This window comes from Lithobates pipiens, unplaced genomic scaffold (genome assembly GCF_037356315.1).
Source record: "Lithobates pipiens isolate NorthernLeopardFrog02 unplaced genomic scaffold, aLitPip1_a1.2 Scaffold_3, whole genome shotgun sequence".
NCBI classification, from domain to species: Eukaryota; Metazoa; Chordata; class Amphibia; order Anura; family Ranidae; genus Lithobates; species Lithobates pipiens.
Window position 1 is genome coordinate 48,293,228 of NW_027507790.1, and position 24,055 is coordinate 48,317,282.

General features: G+C 43.1%; 1 protein-coding gene across 4 annotated transcripts in view; it reads right to left on the bottom strand.

The window, feature by feature from the left end:
* The window catches only part of TOP3B (DNA topoisomerase III beta), a 138,930-nt gene that overhangs the window by 109,296 nt on the left and 5,579 nt on the right, over window positions 1-24,055 (bottom strand). The window contains exons 2-5 of one of the 4 annotated variants that reach the window (XM_077461632.1): window positions 20,739-20,830; window positions 20,499-20,615; window positions 8,575-8,706; window positions 3,198-3,304 (exon numbers count right to left, since the gene is read on the bottom strand). In XM_077461632.1, coding sequence (XP_077317758.1) covers window positions 3,198-3,304; window positions 8,575-8,706; window positions 20,499-20,568 — 309 coding nt within the window. In that variant the 5' untranslated portion in view covers window positions 20,569-20,615; window positions 20,739-20,830. Of the gene's footprint in view, window positions 1-3,197; window positions 3,305-8,557; window positions 8,707-20,498; window positions 20,621-20,738; window positions 20,831-24,055 lie in introns of those variants that run through there. The other 3 variants (XM_077461633.1, XM_077461634.1, XM_077461635.1) reach the window with 3 other exon arrangements.

Genomic DNA, 24,055 nt, shown 5'->3' on the forward strand with positions numbered 1-24,055 from the left:
ATTGGGTTTTGGCACCGTGAAAAGGTTTGCATAAAACCCCAACACCTGCTCCTCCATGGGGACCACCATGATCGCTTTCTGAGACAAAAGTCGGTCTAACGATTGAAAGAGAGACTTCTTTTTCTCTGGATCTTTGGGGATGTCTGACCTGAGGAAATGAGGAGACAGAAACTCTTGGAACTCTAGTTTGCACCCTAGAGCTATTGTGGATACCACCCATCCGTCTCAAAACTCTTCCTGCCAGATCCTTGAGAACTGCAGAAGCCCCCCCCCCCCCCCAACTTATGCAAGTGGAGGAGCCCTTCATAAAGAGGCTTTAGTATTCTGTTTTGTAGGTTTCCTGCCCCAGGACTTCTTTTGTCCCTGGGGTTGACCCTGAGGTTTACCTCTTGAACCTGACGACAGAGGCCTGGTGGCTGATGCCCCTGCAGAAGGAGCCCGTTTAAATGGGAGATGTTTACTCCTTTTCTTAACTGGAAAAAGGGTACTCTTTCCACTTGATATTTTTGGGATATATGTGTACAAATTATGCCCAAACAGCCTTTCAATGCGGAAAGGAAAACCAGCCAGGAGTCTTTTGCATGGCGCTTCGGCTGACCAATTCTAGGCATATGCACCAAACCAAGTGTAAGGTGAGAGGTCTGCAGAATAGAATCTCTCATTGCATCAATTGCAAAACACAAAGCCCCTGGCAACTCGGCTAAATCCTGGACCTGCTGATCTGGGATAACCTTGAGCACCTGTCTCAACTGGTCCCTCAAGGATTGACATACCCCAATTGCCGCCACTGCAGGTTGAGCCACTGAACTTGCCAAAGAAAAAATGTTTTTTTTAACAGGAATTCCAACTTTTTATCAGATGGATCCCTAAGCATTTGAGCATTCAACCGGACAAGTCAAATTCTTATTCACAGAGGATACAGCACCATCAATTGCTGGAATTCCCCATTTTTTAGTAAATTTCTCCTCCATAGGATAAAGTGTTGAAAACTTTTTAGGAGGAAAAAAACACTTATCTGGGTGATCCCACTCAGAATACATAAGTTGTTCCAACAATGAATGGACCAAAAGGCCCGCAAGGCTTGAGGGGGCTTTAGTGAACCCAAAGAAGAACCAGGCTTTTCAGCCGACTCAGTTAAGGGTTAGCTTAAATGTGGAGCGGACCAGTTCAGTAAAAGGTTGTACCAGCAACTTCTCAGATTGTGAAGCTGAAGCAGGTTCATCCACACTTGACCCCTCGGAAGAGGCGTCATCAGCCTCTTCATGGTCCCCTGATGGGGATTCATCTTCTCCCTCCCACTGTTCCTCTGTTTGAGGTTCCTGGGTGGTATAAGGGAGCCTAGCATGCTTTCTCCCATTCTGGGAAGATGCAATTAAAGCCGTTAACCTCTCTTCCAACCCCATCATAGCTGAGGAGAAAACAGCCTCAGGAATATAGACAGGGGCTGAAAATATTGAAAACAGTGTCAACACTTGCCAAATCTGATGGCTCACTCTGACCGGCCTCCCCATTTCCCTCAGGGGAGTATGGTGCTGCAGAAGCAAGATTAGGGTCCCCAGAGCCTGAGGGTAACATCTGTGGGTTCTTTTTTGGGGTGCTTGCACCTCCCCTTCTGCCAACCAAAGTGCCAAACACGAAGGTACTGACAGAAAAAAAATGCACCCACTGCTGAGCAAATAGTCCAGCAACTGTCGCTGCTATTAACGCTCAGCCTGATGCAAAGTAAATGTACCTGGGGAATGTCTGTGTCACCACACTCACATGCCCCTGTCTGCTCTGTGTCCCTCAGTTAGGCAAATGCAGCCTGCAAACACTGCATTCATAGCCTACACAGTCCTGTGGACGCTGAAGCATGCCGATGCTGCGCTAGGCCACGCCCCCACTCCCTTTTTTTTTTAAGTGTTTGTTTTCCCACGCAAGCGGACTCTGATCGACCAGATCAGCATGTTGGGGGGGGGGGAGCCGAATCTGAGGGGGGCATACCGCCAACTGTTCCGGGCTCCCTCTGCTTCTTGGAGAGGGGAGCTCTGGTAGAGGATGTACTTTCAGAAGAAAACCCCCCCACCAACATCTTACCAGAGGCTTGGGACTGGAGGAAGCCTGCAGCTTCTGTGACACAGAGAGAGATCTGAGAAAGGAACAAGTACGTGCTCTTGACAGACCCCGGTGATGACTTTTAGGCATGACAACGTTTACTTTTAAAGGAGAAAACCCATAAGAACTTTAGGAATCTCCACTTACCCTATCCGCCGCAGGGTTCTGTGGTAAACCAACAGACCCAATCTTCACCTATCATGGTGGGATCCGTTAGAAAAGCTTCAAGGACCGAAGCCCCTTTTTATCGGGGGTTCCACACCCTTGGACCCGTATAGCACCGCGCCAGGAAATATGGCAGAAAAAAAAAACAAAGCACTGTATCCCGGGGACCAGCTCTCTAAAAAGAGAAGCATTACAGGCTAAACCTTGTTTCTTCCAACACGAGGCCTGGATAACATTCAATTTGGCCTGAAAAGACATTTTAAATGGATCCGGCTGCATGGCTTGCCCCAGCAAGGAATACTCCAGCTTGAGCTCAGCACAGCACATCTTTACTCGTGACCAACACCACTGGCGAAAAAACAGAGGTACTCCCGGTAAGGGGATGGGTTATATAGGGAGTAAACTTCCTGTCTAGGGTGTGCCAGTGTCCATCACCTAAAGGTGGCCTATATAACCCATATAGTTACTACTATGGCTCTATGTCCCATGAATTACGATAAAGAAAGATACACTTATGAATTTTAACGCGCACAATAGAATTCCCAATTTTTGGTAAAATATAAAAGATGGTGTTATGCTAAGTAAATAGATACATAACATACAGTCTGGTGGGACGGAGATCCAAGTGCAGTGTAGTCTATTGTGAGGTTAGTTAGGTCATTGAGTTATGTTGATTCCCCACTATCATTAGCAATACCGGAATAGCAATGTGGATGTGCAAAGGCTACCACCGAGCCATAAGCTGTTCTGGTTGGCAGTTCAATACTCCTCCATTGGCTTGGCATGCCAAGGAAAGCAATATACATTAATAAGAATGCAATGTTAAGGGCAGCCTCAATGGAACATGACACATTCTGTATCATACCACAAGCAAAGACATTAGACTTAAATATTATTCCAGCAAAACCCTGGAAAGTGAGTGAGCATCTGTCTCTAACCTGCAAGAACTTCACCATGCTGAGCTTGGGGTTGGCCTCTTTCTTCTCTGTGGGTGCTTTACTGAACAGCTCTGCTGGGTCTACTTTATCCCAGTTGTTATATTTCCCTGAAAGATAAGATCAAAAAAATGAATAGGTGTTTAAATGGTCTAAAAGATATGTTTATACTTTCATTGTCTCTTATTCCATTTCCCAGCATACAAAAGCAAAGCAGGCTGATAAGCTAATTCTGTTTGAACTTAAAGCAGTGCAAAGGCCAAATGTTTTTCTTTTACCTTAATGTATTCTCTGCATTAAAGTGATTGTAAACGCTGTATACACAGACATTGGAACTCAGCTTTGATGAATGCATTAAGGTAAAAAATGTTTAGGCTTTAGAACAAACACTTTACGGTAAAAAGATTAGCTCCTCCTCAGCCCCCCTAAATGCTTACATGAAACTAATCTTAATCCAGTGTTGTGCCAGAGAGCATCATCACTGTTCTCTCTCCTCACTGACACAGAGGCAGCTGTGGGAGCCATTGGCTCCTGTTGCTATCAATCAAATTTATTAAGGAGGAAGTGGGATGAGCGGGATGAGACTGCGCTGCACTATGTGTGTCTATAAAAACACACAGCCTGGCTCTGGAAGGAGCCTACACGTCTGCACCCATGGCAAGCACTTTCTATGGAGTAGACACTGAAAAGAAGGAGCAGATAGTGCTAGACTTGGACCCGAGAAGACGGTGTTTGGGGAGGTTCTATGCAATATCATTGCCCAGTGGAGAGAAGTATAACTTGTATGTTATTTTAATTAAAATAAAATATCCTTTAGCAACACTTTGATATAGAATTCTGATAACTAGTGGATGTGGTTGCAGTATTATGCACTGTAATACAACATTTACAGCAACACTTATGTGTACATCACCATATAAAATAGGCTACTGTCTACAAAAATTATTTTGAGATCTCTACCAAATTAAAGTTATACAATTCAATGAAAGCTTCAAAGTACCAGATTTAACCATGGAAATATTTGTGAGAACAAAGATCAGGATAAAAAGGCCTTTGTCAAAAGCTTACCAGACATGTAAAACAGCTCAATTCTGTATTTATCAATGAGTGCCAAGAATATTGTGCTGCTTAGTGCTACGAGACACCCATTACTCCTGTATTGAAAAATCATTACAGAGATTAACCACTAGATGTCCTCGGTAACTGCGAGTACTGCATGATAATGAGTAAATCACAGAAATCTAGGAAAAAATAATTTAACTCACTGATGATAAAGAGTTTAACTTTTTTTCCTGCAAGATTTGTAAAATAAATTTAGATTTTACATAGTATGTACCTCAGATTAATCATCAAATGCCATTTTTGTTGCATTTTATTTATATGTGATTTGGATAACAGTTAAATTAAATGCATATGTAAAAATTAGAACTATGGTTCAACCAGATAGCAACACTGAACGTCTTAGTTGGGATCCCAACTGTGTGCTCTTTCTCTGAGGCACAAAGGGGTAAATTTATAAAGAAGCAATCTTGACATTCCAGACATTCACGGTATGTAAATCATCCTAATGCATGTCTTTTAAAAGACTTTCACTACTGGTGAATGTCACATTCACGGCTTTAGAAATATGCCCCAAAGTGTCATTACAAAGGGGCTCTAAATATGTGATATAACTATAATTACTAAAGGAGCGGAGAATCTTTACTACATAAGTTGTGTGAAGACTGGATCACACCAGCACACATGCTATGAAGAATGCGCACTGGTGTGTTGCGTTGTTAAAAGGGATTACATTGTAGACTTTTATTTTTTACTTTATTAAAGTGTCATAAATTGACACTCCCTTTAAAGTGTCACTAAACTCAATTAAAAAAAATAATAATTAAAATAACAAACATGTTATACTTACCTGCTCTGTGCAGTGGTATTGCTCATAGCAGCCCTGATCCTCCTCTTCTGGGATTTAGCCCCCCCCACTTCCTCTGGGTGCTCGAATGCAGTGCACACAGGAAGTAAGGGGAGAACAGATGCAGCTGTGCACAGCGCTGATCTCTTCTACTTCACACAGGGAAAGGGGGGCACAGGGACACTGAAAACATTTTTTACCCTAATGCAAGCAATGCATTAAGGTAAAAATACATTTTTTAGGTTTAGTAACACTTTAACTCTAGGTACCACAGTATTTTGATGCAGCATGCTGCAATGCATCTGAATTATATTGTGAACAGTATTCATTTTCTATGTGCCCTTGCATTAAACTAAGCAGACTGACATAGCTTAACAAACATTGTGTGAACAAGCCCTTAACATTCACTTAAATGATTCAATCATCAGAAAGCATCTGCATGTGACTGGATCTTCACAGATGTTTGCTTTTCTCGTGATTGGAGAGTTGAACTGAATACTTTACCTCTAGTGCAAATAACATACATGGAGTGCAGTGTCTACTAGCATTGCTTAGTATTCTATTGTATACTACTACTAAATATTATTTTAAAATAGAAGTACATAAAATTACACACATTTGTGCAAGGCATAAAGCATACGTTTAGGTTACTTTCACATTGATTCGCATGAAAACTGCCTGTAAAAACCCTATGCGTTAATGAAGCATTTTTGCTGCCCTTTTGCAGCATTAGCGGTGCATATTTTAAAGGATGCACCAAAACCCCTTAGCGTGGGCGTTTCTGATTTTCTGATGTGGTTCCCATTCATTTCAATGGGGAGGATCATTTTTGGCATAGTTTTTTTTAAATCCCCAAACATGCTCCATAAATATGGCAAGCAGGATTTTTTACACCACAAAGCCAACGTACCGCCCCAGTGTAAAAACATACATAGACTTTAGAGGGAAGCGTTTTTCTTAAACTTTTCAGGTGCTTTTTTTTTAATGCAAAAGCGTTTCAAAAACTTCTCAGTGTGAAAGCACCTTTGCAGCCATTAGACCATAGTATGATAAACTAGGTTGGCAAATATCAGCAACAAAACCCAATTAACCCAATTCAGTCTGAATTTCGTCCTCAACACTCCACAGAAACTGCTCTCCTAAAACTAACAAACGATCTACTAACGGCCAAAACCAAACGACATTATTCTGTACTCCTCCTCCTGGACCTCTCTGCTGCCTTTGATACGGTTGACCACCCCCTCCTTCTCAAAAAACTCCACACCTTTGGTCTCCGTGACCGTACTTTACGATGGTTCTCTTCCTACTTATCCAACCGCACCTTTAGCGTTTCTTACAACTCTACTTCCTCCTCTCCTCTTCCTTTCTCTGTTGGGGTCCCCCAAGGTTCTGTTCTTGGACCACTCCTATTTTCAATCTATACCTCCTCCCTGGGTCAACTGATAGCCTCCCACGGCTTCCAATACCACCTCTATGCTGACGACACCCAAATCTATCTCTCTACTCCTCAGCTCACTCCCTCCGTCTCCTCACGTATCACTAATTTACTATCGGATATATCAGTCTGGATGTCACACCACTTCCTCAAAATCAATCTATCCAAAACCGAACTTATAATTTTTCCTCCCCCATATGCCCCTTCCCCTGATCTCACTGTCAAAATTGATGGCACAACCATAAGCCCATCCCCACATGCCAAGGTTCTAGGTGTAGTCCTGGACTCTGAACTCTCCTTCAAGCAACACATCCAATCACTGTCCAAATCCTGCCGCCTCAACCTCCGCAACATCTCCAAAATACGCCCCTTTCTAACCAATGAGACAACAAAGCTCTTAATTCACTCGCTGGTCATCTCCCGCCTCGACTACTGCAACTCCCTTCTCATTGGCTTACCTCTACATAGTCTATCACCTCTTCAATCCATTATGAATGCCGCTGCCAGACTCATCCACCTTACCAATCGCTCGGTGTCTGCTACTCCTCTCTGTCAATCCCTCCACTGGCTTCCGCTCAGCCAAAGAATTAAATTCAAAATACTAACAATTACATACAAAGCCATCCACAACTCTGCCCCCAGCTACATCACTAGCTTAGTCTCTAAATACCAACCTACTCGTCCTCTTCGTTCCTCTCAAGACCTCCTGCTCTCTAGCTCCCTCATCACCTCCTCCCATGCTTGCCTCCAGGACTTTTCCAAAGCCTCCCCAATCCTATGGAATGCCCTACCCCAATCTGTCCGCTTATCTCCTACTTTATTAGCTTTTAGACGATCCCTGAAAACACTTCTCTTCAGAGAAGCCTACCCCACCCACACCTAACTGTATTTTCATTTTCTCCATCAGCTCACCCCCCCCCCCCCCACAGTTATTACCTTTTGTTTCAACTTGACCCTCCCTTCTAGATTGTAAGCTCTAACGAGCAGGGCCCTCTAATCCCTCCTGTATTGATTTGTATTGTAAGTGTACTGTCTGCCCTCATATTGTAAAGCGCTGCGCAAACTGTTGGCGCTATATAAATCCTGAATAATAATAATAATAATTAACATTTAAGAATAACAGACATATGAACCAATGCTTGGTGAAATTAATAAATCTAAAAAGGTCTGTTTTTAGAATGTTGTCATTAAGTCATGGCTGAACTGTGACTTTCTACCTTTCTAATAAATGAGTACACCTCTAAGCATACTTTGCTTGCCATGCTGGGGGAGCTAGTTCTTCAACAGCTGAAGAGCCTTAGCTAACCCAGGACTATCACAGATAATCATAGCTGTGCCAGCAGAGGGTGCTCCCGTACATTAGATCTCTATACCTCACAGATTGTGACTTGCTCCTCCACAGACATGCAACACGTGGCTCAGAAATCTGCCCCTTCCTTTTTTTTTTTTCCTTTATTAAGACCTCATGTAGGGCCCTGCTGCATGCTGAGCTACCTCATTAAACCTCTTCCTGCGTTTCCTGCACTTAGACTACCAAGAGGTGTATGGGAAGCCAGTCAGTGAAGTAATTGTCTTGAAAATGTACTCTAATTCTGACACACTACTCAACAAAAAAAACATTGAGCTGCATGTAAAGTGAAAACTTTACTGGCAGGAAACTTGTCCCGTAGAGAGTGTGTTTATTATACACAATGCGAATAGTAAATCTATACATTTTTTTGTATTATTTATATGTTCTATTTAATAAATGCTGTAATTAAGAAAAAAGGAACAAATTATAAATTTCATGTTCCTGGAGGGTTTTAAAAAAGTTTTAAGATTTGTGCAGTCTTCATCAGGCAGACAAACGAGTGAAGGAAAATGCATATAGAGAATGTGTGAGTAGATAAAACAGAAAGACAACATCACCCATGACAGGTTATTCTTCCTTACTGTACTGTATACCCTTCATCTATTTACTGCTACCAACATGCTGGATTTTAAGAACTGTACTGCATATGAGACTATGAAAAAGTAGTTTACCATGATCTAAAGAATACCTATAAAATCCAAGCTCATTACGTGACCACAGACAGATGTCATTTTGAAACGCATGGCCTGTCCCAGGAATGAACCCGTGTACTCGTGTACAGAGCAGGCGCCATTAAATCCTTTCCGTGTGCTGGCAGACCCTATAAAAGAAAGCTATAGTGAGAACAGTGAATTTACTGAAATAAACCCAAATTACACTCATATCAATAACTTAAACCAGTTGTACACTTAAAAATTAGTTAAATTTAAATGAAATGCACATTTACATTTTACATGATTTTTACAGCTCAATAGCAACCTAGAGAATAAGTTTTTTTTAAACACTTTTTATTGACAAAAGTGTGCAAAACATTATACATATTCATTATGTATGCTCAACATGAGCACCATAGTATATATAATGCACTTAAACCATCATATAGCAAAGTATTGGATTATACAAATACAGCAGCCCTTGGATCAAAAAACAAAAAGGGATCATGAAACAAATCAAAATCCTACCACTGGGTACCCAGAAACAACGGTCCAAGGACTGATTCCCGGAGAGTTTAATTACCACACCTCAAGACCAATAGAGTGAGGAACACCTGTGACTCAAGCTCAGGAAATATTAAGAGTGGAGGAACACAATTTTTGGGCAAACTCTATGGTCGTACACTAGTTTTTAAAAAGGTAAAACCTGATTTATCAGCTGAATCCATGTCTGGACAGATGGGGGCCTGGGAGGTATCATAGAATACTGTATTTTTGATGTTTACAAATATGCATATAGTGTAAATACACACACATTTAACAAAAGGGGAAAAAAATTATCAGAGGACATATGGTTTGTAATATATAAAATATGCACTTGGGCCAACCATATTTGACTATCTTGTAGTCATTTGAAAAATTAAGTACACCCCATGGAATTGTGATGACTTTTTCAACATATTTGAACACCCAAATATTAGATCTTAAGTCTAACAGTGACTACAGATTAAAGTGATATACTTGTAATAACACAAGAACGCATTTGCTTTTGAATCATTTATTTCAAAAATTTCAATAGATGGAATGGTTTACTGTGGAAAAAGTAAGTACACCATTGTCATCAGAAGCAGCCATTGGCCCCAGCAGCAGAAATTACGTCTTGTAGGGATTTTTTTTATAGCTGCCCACCAATGTGTGGCATTGATTCAGTAAAATTTGATCATTGCTCTATGCAAAATTCCGTCAGCGGAAAGATGTTTCTGTATTGCCTTTAAAAAGTGTTTCTAAAGACCTTTAGGGGATCCGCCTTTTGGTAGTAAGAAGCAGAATAGATGGCCCATATTTAATTTTCTCTGTTCTTATATTAAAGGATACATTCACCCTTAATGAAAAAGTAATGAATGCATACATTTCTGCCGAGAAAAAATATGCAATTATTATATTTTCCTACGGGACGTTGCAAAGCATTGCATCCGCGATTAGCGGATAGTGGGTAAAATGTCAGGCACATACTTTCTCCAGCTTTCTGCCTGTACCTCCATACAGGCTTTCAATTAGAAAGTTGGACTACAAGTGCGCTGATCAGTGCACTCATATTCCATTGAGAACAGGCGACACTTGTAGTTTGTTCGTTCTCAGATTCCTATAAATGACAGCTACATGGATTTTAAATGTGACCTGCTGCAGGGGAGTATAGCTGCTGCGGCTGGTCGGTATGCGGTTAAGGACTCCTGACCCCCTGATATGCTACATTTGTCATGTCATTTTTTTTGGGGGGGGGGGGGGAATCTGGTACCAAGTATTAACAGGTACCCAATTCCCACTTCCATTTGCGCCCGCTTAGGCAGCCCCTCCCTCCCTACAATCTTCTAGGATACGTCACAGGTCCCTGAAGATTGCCGGCCATTCAAGACATGCAGCACGACTTCTGCATGCGCAGTGCACACCCGCCTGTGACAGTGTGCCTACACTAGTGATGCCGGCGCCACGGAGAGGCGGGGGAGAGAACCGAGGGTTGGGGTGGCCACATCGCTGGATCGTGAAACAGGCGAGTGTGTGTTTATTAAAAGTCAGCAGCTACACTTTTTGTAATTTCTGACTTACAATAAACACAGAAATGGCTGGAACTCCGCTTTAAGGACAGAATTACCAAGTGGAAAAAAGTGTGAAAAAGAAAAAAAAAATGAATGGGGACCTTGGATTGTGGGCTCCTTGAGGGTAGGGACTGATGTGAGTGTGCAATGTACCGGGATAGGGACAATTGTACACACTCACTCAGGTTGAACTGGATGGACTGGTGTCTTTATTCAACCTTACTAACTATGTAAAACAAATGCATTTACCACATCTAAGGACCAGTAAACTGCACTATTATAAATTTTTGTTTTTGGGTTTAAATACACTAAGATTAGGTTGACCATGCACTGAGTAAATTCGTTTTGTGGGAGGCTCTAACAACATGGAAAAAGGTACCTGAATTTAATCAGATACTATAGCTGCAGCTGAGATTTATTCATTTGTGCTGTGTAGCATGGATGGAGGAAATATCTCAGGTTTACATTTAGAGAAATTTGTGTATACATATCCACAGTGCAACCATAAGAAATTTTGGGGCCCCTCACTCAGCTGTAGGCCTGGGCCCGACCACCAACATTCCCCAGGGCCCACCCACTTACCATCCTAATGAATCCTTCAGTGCACCCACTTTTATTTACCCACTTAACGACCAGCGCACGACGATGTACGTCCTATTTTTGAAGAGGGATATCTCGGTAACGGCAGCAGCTGCTGCCACAACCGAGATATCCATCTCTTCAGGCGCCGGTCGTCTGTACGATAACAGTGATCTATGGGCGGCGGGAGAGGTGCCACCCCCCCTCCCGCCGCCCTGCCGTGCCTTCCGCCGCTTACCGGAGCCGATCAGGTCCTTTTGCTAGCTGGGTATGGAGACGAGTGAGGCTAAGATGGCCCCCACTCGTCTCTATACCATAGGAGGTCGGAAGCGACGTCAAAACGTCACTTACGCCCATACCTCTTAAAGGTTTTTTTTTTTTTTTAAATGTCATTTTTTCTTTTTTTTTTTTTTGTTTGTTGCATTTTAGTCCAAATATGAGATCTGAGGACTTTTTGACCCCAGATCTCATATTTAAGAGGACCTGTCATGCTTTTTTCTATTACAAAGGATGTTTACATTCCTTGTAATAGGAATAAAAGTGATCCATTTTTTTTTTTTTTTTTTTTTTTAATGTGTAAAAATAAATAAAATCAATTAAAATAAATAAGAAAAAAAAAAGGTTTTTAAAAACACCCCGTCACGACGAGCTTGCGCACAGAAGCGAGTGCATACGTGAGTAGCGCCCGCATATGAAAACGGTGGTCAAACCACACATGTGAGGTATCGCCGCGATCGGTAGGTCGAGAGCAATAATTCTAGCCCTAGACCTCCTCTGTAACGCAAGAAATGCAACCTGTAGAATTTTTTAAATGTCGCTTATGGAGATTTTTGAGGCTAAAAATTTGACGCCATTCCACGAGCGGGCGCAATTTTGAAGCATGACATGTTGGGTATCAATTTACTCGGCGACCATTATCTTTCACAATATAAAAAAAAATTGGGCTAATTTTACTGTTGTCTTATTTTTTTATTCCAAAAAGTGAATTTTTTCCAAAAAAAGTGCGCTTGTAAGACCGCTGCGCAAATACGGTGTATAAAAAAGTATTTCAATGACCGCTATTTTATTCTCTAGGGTGTGAGAAAAAAAATATAAAATGTTTGGGGGTTCTAAGTAATTTTCTAGCAAAAAAAACAGTTTTAAACATGTAAACACCAAATCTGAAAAAGAGGCCTGGTCCTTAAGTGGTTAAACACTCTTACAATTTAATACATTCTCCATCCCATGTCCTCCTTTTTCTCTAGTGCCATCTTATACATCCCATGTCCTCCTCCGCCAATCGCAAATCCCCCCACCATCCAGTGTCCTCCTCTTCTAGTGTCATCTCCCCGATTCCATGCCCACCTCACGCTCATTCACATACAGTAGGTGCCGTGGCCTGTACAATATGAATCAGTGATTTTTTTTTTTTTTTTTTATGTGGCTATTGTGCTGTGCAGGCAGTCTATGTTACACTATGGGGATGCACCAGCTGTACGAACACAGTTTCATGTGACATTCAGTCGCAGGTCATAATTTGACGCAGAAGGGAATTTGATGTGGCCAGGACAGGGGAGAGGGATCAGTGCGGTGGGACTATTGTAGGAGATATGCCCTGTGTGCCTCTCCCTCCAGCAGCTGAAAGCCAGTGGGAGAGAAAGGGGGAGAAATTGGCTTTCAGCTGCTGCAGAGAGCCACACAGGGCATCATTATTGTAATTAACCCCTGCTCCTCTGATCCTCCTCCCTGTCTGACCTCTCTGTGTGGTACCACCCGTCGGCGCTCTGCATATCCATGTTATACATCTCCTATGTATGGTGCCTAGCCTGTTGACCTCACATCTCCCAGGCTATAGTTTCTAATTCCAGTTTGGTTTTCCCACCTTTCTATAATTTCGTCCTTAACCCCATCTCAATACCGCCATGTTATACCCCCTTACTTTGCAGGCCATTATTTTAGAGGTGTGATAGTTCGACTGATAATTACTCTGCTATGCAACACTGTACCCTAATGAATGTTATCTATACAGTATCTCACAAAAGTGAGTACACCCATCACATTTTATTTATTATATCTTTTCTTGTGACTACACTGAAGAAATTACACTTTTCTACAATGTTAAGTAGTGAGTGTACAGCTTGTATAACAGTGTAAATTTGCTGTCCCCTCAAAATAACTCAACACACAGCCATTAATGTCTAAACTGCTGGCAACAAAAGTGAGTACACCCCTAAGTGAAAATGTCTAAATTGGGCCCAAAGTGTCAATACTTTGTGTGGCACTTACAGCACTGCCTTAACCCTCTTGGGCATGGAGTTCATCAGAGCTTCACAGGTTGCCACTCGAGTCCTCTTCCACTCCTCCATGACAACATCATGGAACTGGTGGACGTTAGAGACCTTGCGCTCCTCCACCTTCCATTTGAGGATGCCCAACAGATGCTCAATAAGGTTTAGGTCTGGAGACATACTTGGACAGTCCACTAACTTTACCTTCAGCTTCTTTAGCAAGGCAGTCGTTGTCTTGGAGGTGTGTTTGGGGTTATGTTGGAATACTGCCCTTCGGCCCAGTCTCCGAAGGGAGGGGATCATGCTCGGCTTTAGTATGTCACAATACAAGTTAAATTCATGGTTCCCTCAATGAACTGTAGCTCCCCAGTGCAAGCAGCACTCATGCAGCCCCAGACCATGACACTCCCACCACCATGCTTGACTGTAGGCAAGACACACTTGTCTTTGTACTCCTCACCTGGTTGCCGCCACACACGCTTGACACTATCTCAACCAAATACGTTTATCTTGGTCTCATCAGATCACAGGACATGGTTCCAGTAATCCATGTCCTTAGTCTGCTTGTCTTTAGCAAACTGTTTGCGGGCTTTCTTGTGCATCATCTTTAGAAGAGGCTTCCTTCTGGAACAACAGCCATGCAGACCAATTTGATGCAGTGTGCGGCGTATGGTCTGAACACTAACAGGCTGATCCCCCACCCCTTCAACCTCTGCAGCAATGCTGGCAGCACTCATACATCTATTTCCCAAATTCAACTGCTGGATATGACGCTAAGCACATTCACTCAATTTCTTTGGCCGACCTTGGCAAGGCCTGTTCTGAGTGGAACCTGTCCTGTTAAACTGGTGTATGGTCTTGGTCAACGTGCTGCAGCCCAGTTTCAGGGTCTTGGCGACCTTCTTATAGCCTAGGCCAGTGATGGAAAACCTTGGCACCCAGATGTTTTGGAACTACATTTACCACGATGTTATTCTACACTACAGAGTGCATGAGCATCATGGGAAATGTAGTTACAAACCATCTGGGGTGCCAAAGTTCGCCATCTTTATGTAGAGCAACAATTTTTTTTTTCAGATCCTCAGATTTCTTTGCCATGAAGTGGCATGTTGAACTTCCAGTGACCAGTATGAGAGAGCGAGAGCAATAACATCCAATTTAACACACCTGCTCCTCATTCACACCTGAGACCTTGTAACACTAACCAGTCACATGACACCGGGGAGGGAAAATGGCTAACTGGGCCCAATATGGACATTTTTCACTTAGAGGTGTACTCACTTTTGTTGCCAGTGGTTTAGACAGTAATGGCTGTGTGTTGAGTTATTTTGAGGGGATAGTAAATTATACAAGTTATACAAGCTGTACACTCACTACTTTACAATGTAGCAAAGTGTCATCACATGAAAAGATACTAAAATAATTACAAAAATGTGAGGGGTGTACTCACTTTTGTGAGATACTGTATATACTGGTGTGTATATATATATATATATATATATATAAAGTTAGACTGCTAAAAAGATTTCTTTCTGTGATATTTAATAACCAGTGGGTTTTACTAAAAATATATGAAAAAATACTAACATTACTTACTTATTTTATTAAAAAAAAAAAAAAAAAATGACAGGACAGTACAAACACCCCCAAAAATACAATTTTTTTGGAAAAATTACGCCTACGCCTGAAGGTGCTTGTTTTTTGCAATAATTTATTGAAGATGAAGAAACATGCTGTATTGAGGTAGTTAAAGCGGTTGTATACCCGCTGAATTATTATTTTTTTAACTCACCTGCAAAGGAAAAGGCATAATGAGCTAGTATGCACCGCATACTAGCTCATTATGAAATACTTACCTTAGAATGAGGCCCTGACATCTGGGGCGATCCACGCCGAGGGAGCTGACATGGTCCCTCGGCTTTCTTCCGGGTATCGCGGATCCGGCGCTGTGAGTGGCCGGAGCCACGATATCGTCACTCCCGCGCATGCGCACGGGAGATTTCTTCCCAGCAGGGTCCGGAGTGGGCCAGACTTCCAGCAGAGAATCCCCTGTGCGCATACGCCGCTGCAGTCAGCGGCACATTGCGAGGGGAATATCTCCTAAACCATACAGGTTTAGGAGATATTTTTTTCACCTACAGTTAAGCCTTATTATAGGCTTTCCTGTAGGTAAAAGTACCTAAATCGACTATACAACCACTTTAAGGTGCGTTTAGCCTTTAAAGTTGCCCGCTGAAGTCAAGCGCAAACATTCTGTTATTAGCAGAAGTTCCCTAGAGTATGAAACTGCATTGTGTGCAATGGCTAGGCTAGCTAGATGTCATGGATAAACCAAAAACACTTAACCCCCCCCCCCCCCAAACAATTCCACAATCATTGGTAGTCAGTGGTACTTTACGCCCCCTTCCCTTTCCAAAACAACCCCACGAACATTGATCAGTGGTATTTTAACCATCCCAACCCCCCCATTAATGGTTGTCTTTTAAACTAACCCAAAATAATCCCACAACATTGGTTGTCAGTGACATTTTGAAACCTTGCACCTGAATGCCCAATATTGGTTAACCCCCCTCAACCCCTAAACATACTCACAACCACCTTAAAGAATAAGGTCACCTTTTAACAAAAATAATAAATGCACATTTTCTTTGCAGGTAAAAAAATGTGCATTTACTATTTTTTTCTTTTAGGAGCCTGAAAAGCATTACACCTGCATTCAACAGATTGCTGATTTCATGCAGGACTTCTGAAGATTGTCAGTTTAATTTTTTACCCGTGCAGCCACGTTTTCTTTAGGACAGTGGCAGCAAGTGGGGGGAAGATCCTCCGCTCGCTGCCAAAACGGGGGATCAGAGGGATGTGGGGGCCGGGACATTTGTAACACCTTGAATATGGGTGTCACATGGAACAGGTTACAAAAGATGAACTTATCCTTTAAAGTGATTGTAAACCTCAGACATGAACTATGAACAAAGCATACCCCGCTATAGCAGTGATGGCGAACCAATGGCACGCATGCCACAGCTGGCACACAGCCATTTCTGTGGGCATGCGAGAGGGTCCAGGTTCAAGGCAGCGAGAGTGCCGGCAGCAAGCAGAGGCGAGGTGCAGGAAACTGTCTGCATGAGTGAGTGGGCGGCCCCACAGCCTCTGTGTGGAAGGCTAGAGGCCCGACAGCACAGGAGGGAGAGAAGAGCTTCACCGCTTACTTGGCGGCCGAAGAGGGGTGAAGCATCCCTGGCACCTTCCGGAGCCTAGACTCATCAAACCTCCTCTTCAACAGTGAGGCCCGGAAGACGAGGAAAGGTGGGATTTAGATTTGATGTGTATCTACCACAGGGTGGTTCTGAGGATACATTGCATAATAGACATGCCACGTCTCGATATTTAGATTTACTAGAAAACACAACAGCTAATGTTGAAAGTGATGGACTTTTTAGGCATAAATATAGATAAAAAATAATAATTTTAAACAAGTTTTATTTCTAAAAATTCCCATATACATACAACATGGGGACATTAAAAAAAAGGAACCATCAACAGAGAAAATACAATTTACAAAAACAATGTATCATAGATGACTCAGCTCAGAGATGCTCTACATGTTACGCGTTCTCTACAACGCTTCACCAGGAGCTTATACGTTTTTTATTCCGTAAGGATAGACAGGGAGAAAGGCATCTCTACAAAGGTATAGGCAGTAGTAATAGCCTATATACCATATAAAAAAGCACAAAAGGAACCGAAGACTCCAAAAAATAGGACAAGAAGAGGGGAAAAATATATAAAAAACGTGATTGTTGTAGTCCTTCAATCTGTTTTATTCCTCCAGTTCACAAAGGATCCAGGATAGCTCCCAAAAGGGTCTTAACCTGGTAAGTAGCTGCCAATAAGTCTTTCAATATATAAAGGAGCTGCTTCCTATTGGGGTTCCAACTTGGCCTTGGGGGGGAAATAGGACAAGCCTTTAGAACATCTCTCCCCCCCTGCAAGGCCAAGTTGGAACCCCAATAGGAAGCAGCTCCTTTATATATTGAAAGACTTATTGGCAACTACTTACCAGGTTAAGACCCTTTTTGGCGCTATCCTGGATCCTTTGTGAACTGGAGGAGTAAAACAGATTGAAGGACTACAATAATCACGGTTTTTATATATTTTGCCCCTCTTCTTGTCCTATTTTTTGAAGTCTTTGGTTCCTTTTGTGCTTTTTTATATGATATATAGGCTATACTACTGCCTATACCTTTGTAGAGACGGCTTTCTCCCTGGTTATCCTTAGGGAATAAAAAACGTATAAGCTCCTGAGGCGTTGTAGAGAACACGTAACATGTAGAGCATCTCTGAGCTGAGTCATCTATGATGCATTGTTTTTGTAAATTGTATTTTCTGTGTTGATGGTTCCTTTTTTTTAATGTCCCCATGTTGTATGTATATGGGAATATATGTAAAATGTGATGTACCTATACTATACTAGACAGTGTAACTATTATGCTCTGAGGCACTGAACATCTGTTTGTTTTTAGAAATAAAATTATTATTTTTTATGTATATTTATGCCTAAAAAGTCCATCACTTTCAACATTAGCTGTTGTGTTTTCTAGTAAAAAGAGGAAAGGTGGGAGGCGCGGGTTATGAGGGAGCTCCTAGATGGAACAGTGCAGGGAACTCTCCTGCATCAAGGATGGAGACAGGTAACAGGCACATTTTTACACAGACTACCTGCAGACAAAGACTGGGGCAGGGAGGCAGAGCAGGGACTGCAGAATAGGACAGAGCTAGAGGTCTCTCTCTCCTCTCAGACCCCTTTCCTCAATCTCAGTCTCCCTCTTTTTCAGTCCCCCCCTTTTTGTCCCCTTACCTCTCTCTCTCTCACACTCCTTTCTCTTTGTTCCCCCTCTCTCTGCATCTCTCACAAACCTCTCTTTCTGTCCCCACTCCCTCTCTCTGTTCCCCCTCTCTCTCTCTCTCTCTCTCAGTATCTCACACCCCTCTCTCTCTCTCTCTCTGCCCCCCCCCCCTCCCAGCATATCTCTCACACTCCTCTCTCTTTGTCCCCCCTCTCTCTCCCAGCATATCTCTCACACCCCTCTCTCTCTCTCTCTCTCAGCCCCGCTCCCTCTCAGCATATCTCTGATACCCCTCTCTCTTTGTCCCCCCTCTCTCTCTCAGCCCTGCTCCCTCTCACACCCCTCTCTCAGCATCTCTCTCTCTCTCAGCCCCGCTCCCTCTCAGCATATCTCTGATACCCCTCTCTCTTTGTCCCCCCTCTCTCTCTCAGCCCTGCTCCCTCTCACACCCCTCTCTCAGCATCTCTCTCACACCCCTCACTCTCTCTCTCACACCCCCCATCTCTCTCTCACACACAACTCCTCTCTTTGGCTCAGCCCCCCTCTCTCGCGAATTGCAGTGTTGGCACGTTGCAACACAAAACCAACTTCTTTATTTCAGTTTGGGCACTCTGGCTCAAAAAGGTTGCCATCACTGCTCTATAGTGTGTACTTGTCTCAATTAAGAACACTAAGCCCACGTTTACATCGGGCTAATTTGGCATGAGATTTGACATATCAAATCACATGCCAAATCAGAAGTTATTGATGGCAATAGCTTCGTGCATATCGGTACGACGCCGCACCAATACCCAAAAGTAGTTCCTCTACTTCTTTTTCGGGGGCGATCTGAATATACATCTGTGCATGAACCCGCACAGATGTCTGTCAAATCGCACCCAAAGTTGGACTGCATCGCCGGTTTGAAATTGTGCAAGTTTATTTCTAACCAGCAGTCGGTGTGAACCTAGGCTAAGTGTCATTTCAGTCTGCCGTTTTGTTCCTCTGCTATCAGCATGAGTCACTTTTGACAAATTTTCCTAACACCAAGAGAAAAAAGGTGAGTGTGTCTCTTTCCTCCAATCAGCTCTCAGAGCTCTCCTCACTGAGCTCTGCAGAATGTAACTTCAGCTCTCTGCCCCCCTCCCCCTTTTTTTTGCCAGCTCAGACTAGCTTTATACATTCTGTACTTTGAATGGCTAGAGTAGAGAAGACTTCAGGTAAATTGGTACAACTTCAGTAGGAGGATTTGTTTAATTTCTGTGCATCACCTGCGGCCAGTCGTTTAACTGGGTATATGTAAGGGTTTACAACCACTTTAAATTTCAAGTTATTCTCTGCAGCAGCACCTCTCAGCTCAGTTTCAGGGTGAGATTCTTCTACCTTTGTAGTGAAAAGGGGAGAAAGGCTCTCAAATGTAAATGAGAGCACTGTTTACATTTATTATCACTGATTGGCCATCACAAGGCACAGAGCAGCCTGATCAACTTGGTTTCTTTTGTCTATGCTCTCCAATGTCCTTTTTGGACATACATACCAGCATCCCCAAGCAACTGTTTAACTGTATCGTCTAGTTGGGAAATGGTTCACGTTTTATTGGGTTGTGTTTCTTGTCTAGTGGTCAGAGCCATCTCCCTGTATGCCATCCTAGAAGATTCCTGGAAACTGAGTTACCAGGTAACTAGAGCTGCATGATTAAATGTGAAATCTGCGCCATTTGGCTCCACAGCAGCTGACGACTTCCCTTCTGGTCCCGGCTGCCTTTACCTTACCATCCCGCCATAAGATAGATACCGATGCCAGCATCTCAGGGATACCCTTGATCCCAGCCGTGTTATTTATGTAGTCAAATGTGAGCTAAGTTTTTTTCTGTATGTCTTATTGTTGTAGAAGAGACATAATGAGTAAGCTTTTGTATTACTAGCATTTTTTCGCATTCCTGCTAGCAATTTTTTTGCACTAAAAATTCCAGTGAATCAGTACTTTTTATTGCCATCTTGTTCAATAACCTAATTTTTAGTTGTTGTAATTTTTTAAAATAAAACAGTGTGTCAGAATCACGAGAGAATGAATTGTGATATTCATTCTAAGCAAAAAAAATTGCGATTCTATTTTTTTCCAGAATCGTGCAGCCCTACAGATGACTAACACAAATTTTGCATTTTGTAGCTTTTGCAGCTTTTGTAGTTCTCACCTTTAGAAAGGATTTTAGCAATAGACTGAGCCAGCGATGGCTTTTCTGCTACCATGAGCACTGTCTTCATTCTCAGGCTCTGGTAAAGGGACTTTTCCACACGTCACTGATCTTCACCTGTTCTTATAAATAAACATTTTAAGCAGCAGGAAAAAGAAACAACATAATAAATATGCAGATGAACAAACATTAAGGCAGTTTTAATCCCAAAAAACAAATGTGTGATATGTTGCAGCTTACCAATCCTTAACTGTGGTGGCTGCATTCGCTTTTTTGGAGGCTTCTTTTTTTTCCTTTATTTTCACCAGGTGATCCAGTAAGGTGCATTTACTCTGGATGAGGCAGAAAATTAGGCACTTTTGGACAGCAGCATTATGGATATGGGGACAGGGCAGTGTTAGACAGACTTGACTAATGCTGGTCATACACAGATAGAAAAGCATTTGACAAAAACGCTTGCATGTCTAAAGATCTGTCGAATGTTCATGCGATAATCCCATCATTGCATTGATATATGTCACCTAATTATCGACATATCGATCGATAACAACATAAATGGTACATTTTTCAACAATCAATTACACGATCTGGGGTTATATTTTAACACGTGCATGCAGTGTAGATTTTTTCAAACGGTTTTTAATCGATTGTACTACTGTCTGAAAACCTTTCGTTTTGCGCGCAAAAAAAAAAAAAATCACATTTCGAGATTAGAAATCAGCCCACTAACGTTTTGAAAGTCAAACAAACAATCGAGTGTACACTGCATGCAACACAATATGTGAATGGGGGAGAGTATGATCGGTCACAGGATTCTCTCCACCATTCACAGATCGTTTTACATGTAGTGTAATCAATGAAGGAACTTTTCTCACTAGAGGAGAAGGGGGCGGGACCCCATTGAGAGCTTGTTCACTGAAGCATTACAGAAGACTCAGAGCTATTAACTCCCTCAATGACAAAAGTACAGAAGCAGTGCGAGGACCGGATCCAGCTGTCTGCATGACGTATCACATACTTCATTACAGGTATGTTTGTTCACTAAAGTTATAGACTTTTTTTTTTCAATTGTATTTTTTATTTAGCTAAACTTCAGCTTAAAGAAGTTATAGCAATGAGTTTTTGCAATGAGGCATTGTAAGCACTCGCCGGTGCTAAATGGTTTGTTTCAACCCTCAAATTGCTGCTTTGTCTGGACAGCTTGGTCTGTTGAAAGAGGTTGAAAAACAATGGACTTACTGGCTGAAATAAAGGAAGAAAAAAAAGAAAATGAATGCAGCCACCACATCTAAGTTAAAGGAGAAGTTCAGCTTTTGGAACACGTTACACATGTACAGTATTTAGGGTGAAACATGTTCCAGCAGCCTCTCCCTGTGACAGCGAGAGGGGGATCTTCTCTTTGAACCCACTGTAACTATTTGCAAACAATGCAGCTGTGGGGCTCCTCTCACACGGGACAGTCATTCATTCACAGTTTCCTGTGAATGCACAAAATACAACTACTGTCAGTCATTGCGGCTGGCAGCTTGTAGTTCTGAATGGTTGTGAGGTCACCGATGAACGGTCTCTTAGTTTATTCACAAGCCCTGCACGAGTCTGGCATTGCACCCCTGATCACGGATGCAATGCTTTCCAGGTTTCTTAAAGGAAAAAATAAATAAATGCACCTTTTTTCCTACCAAAATATGTGTATTCATAATTTTTTCCCAAAAAGGTGTACTTATCCTTTAAGGTCTCATTCACATAAGAGGCAGCCTCTACCACCCCCTCTGAAAAGCCATCTGTGAGTGATCACTTTTTCAGGAAAGGTTTAGAGCTGGATTACAGGCATCCAGGAGCTGATACTGCTGCCTCCCTAATGCCAGTTTATTGTTTTTTCTGTCTCAAGAGTGATTTTAGAATGAAATACCACACCCCAAAGGTTAAGCGCAGTCTTATTGACTTCAATGGGTGAGTTTGGCAACCAGCACTGCTTGTCAAAGTCTACTTGTCAAGTTAAAACTGCGTTACCCTGAAGTGAAGCGCTGCAAGAATGTGAATAGACCCGAGTGGTCCCCATGTCACATTATAGGTGGGCAGCCAAATGCGGATCAACCACCTGTTTTTGCAACCGCCAACCCATATCTCTGACACCCCTTTTCCCCATCCCCGCCTCCCATGTGAACTGAGCCTAAAAATAATCAAAATTTCATATCATTTTACAATGTTTGCAGGCATTTTTTGAAAGAGGAATCAGTGGGGAGAAATCTCCTTGTTTAGGATGTAGTGCCAAGTACAAAATAAATTGAAATTATTAGAGCTGTGGACATTAGATTACCAAACAAGGAGGTAGTGGTGCATGGTGAGACACAAAAGATTGATGCTGTGAAAACTTATATGGGATACATATCGCTATAAAAAAAGGGATAACACATAGGGCTTGTTCACACTTCACTAAATTTCTAACGCTTAACAAATTTTCCTATCGTTAATATGGGCAGTACACTGGCATCAATGAGCTTAGGCGTGGCCATTAGACTGGCGTCAGTGAGCTCAGGCGTGGCCATTAGACTGGCGTCAGTGAGCTCAGGCGTGGCCATTAGACTGGCGTCAGTGAGCTCAGGCGTGGCCATTAGACTGGCGTCAGTGAGCTCAGGCGTGGCCATTAGACTGGCGTCAGTGAGCTCAGGCGTGGCCATTAGACTGGCGTCAGTGAGCTCAGGCGTGGCCATTAGACTGGCGTCAGTGAGCTCAGGCGTGGCCATTAGACTGGCGTCAGTGAGCTCAGGCGTGGCCATTAGACTGGCGTCAGTGAGCTCAGGCGTGGCCAGTAGACTGGCGTCAGTGAGCTCAGGCGTGGCCATTAGACTGGCGTCAGTGAGCTCAGGCGAGGCCATTAGACTGGCGTCAGTGAGCTCAGGCGAGGCCATTAGACTGGCGTCAGTGAGCTCAGGCGTGGCCATTAGACTGGCGTCAGTGAGCTCAGGCGTGGCCAGTAGACTGGCGTCAGTGAGCTCAGGCGTGGCCATTAGACTGCCGTCAGTGAGCTCAGGCGTGGCCATTAGACTGCCGTCAGTGAGCTCAGGCGTGGCCATTAGACTGCCGTCAGTGAGCTCAGGCGTGGCCATTAGACTGCCGTCAGTGAGCTCAGGCGTGGCCATTAGACTGGCGTCAGTGAGCTCAGGCGTGGCCATTAGACTGGCGTCAGTGAGCTCAGGCGTGGCCATTAGACTGGCGTCAGTGAGCTCAGGCGTGGCCATTAGACTGGCGTCAGTGAGCTCAGGCGTGGCCATTAGACTGGCGTCAGTGAGCTCAGGCGTGGCCATTAGACTGGCGTCAGTGAGCTCAGGCGTGGCCATTAGACTGGCGTCAGTGAGCTCAGGCGAGGCCATTAGACTGGCGTCAGTGAGCTCAGGCGAGGCCATTAGACTGGCGTCAGTGAGCTCAGGCGTGGCCAGTAGACTGGCGTCAGTGAGCTCAGGCGTGGCCAGTAGACTGGCGTCAGTGAGCTCAGGCGTGGCCAGTAGACTGCCGTCAGTGAGCTCAGGCGTGGCCATTAGACTGCCGTCAGTGAGCTC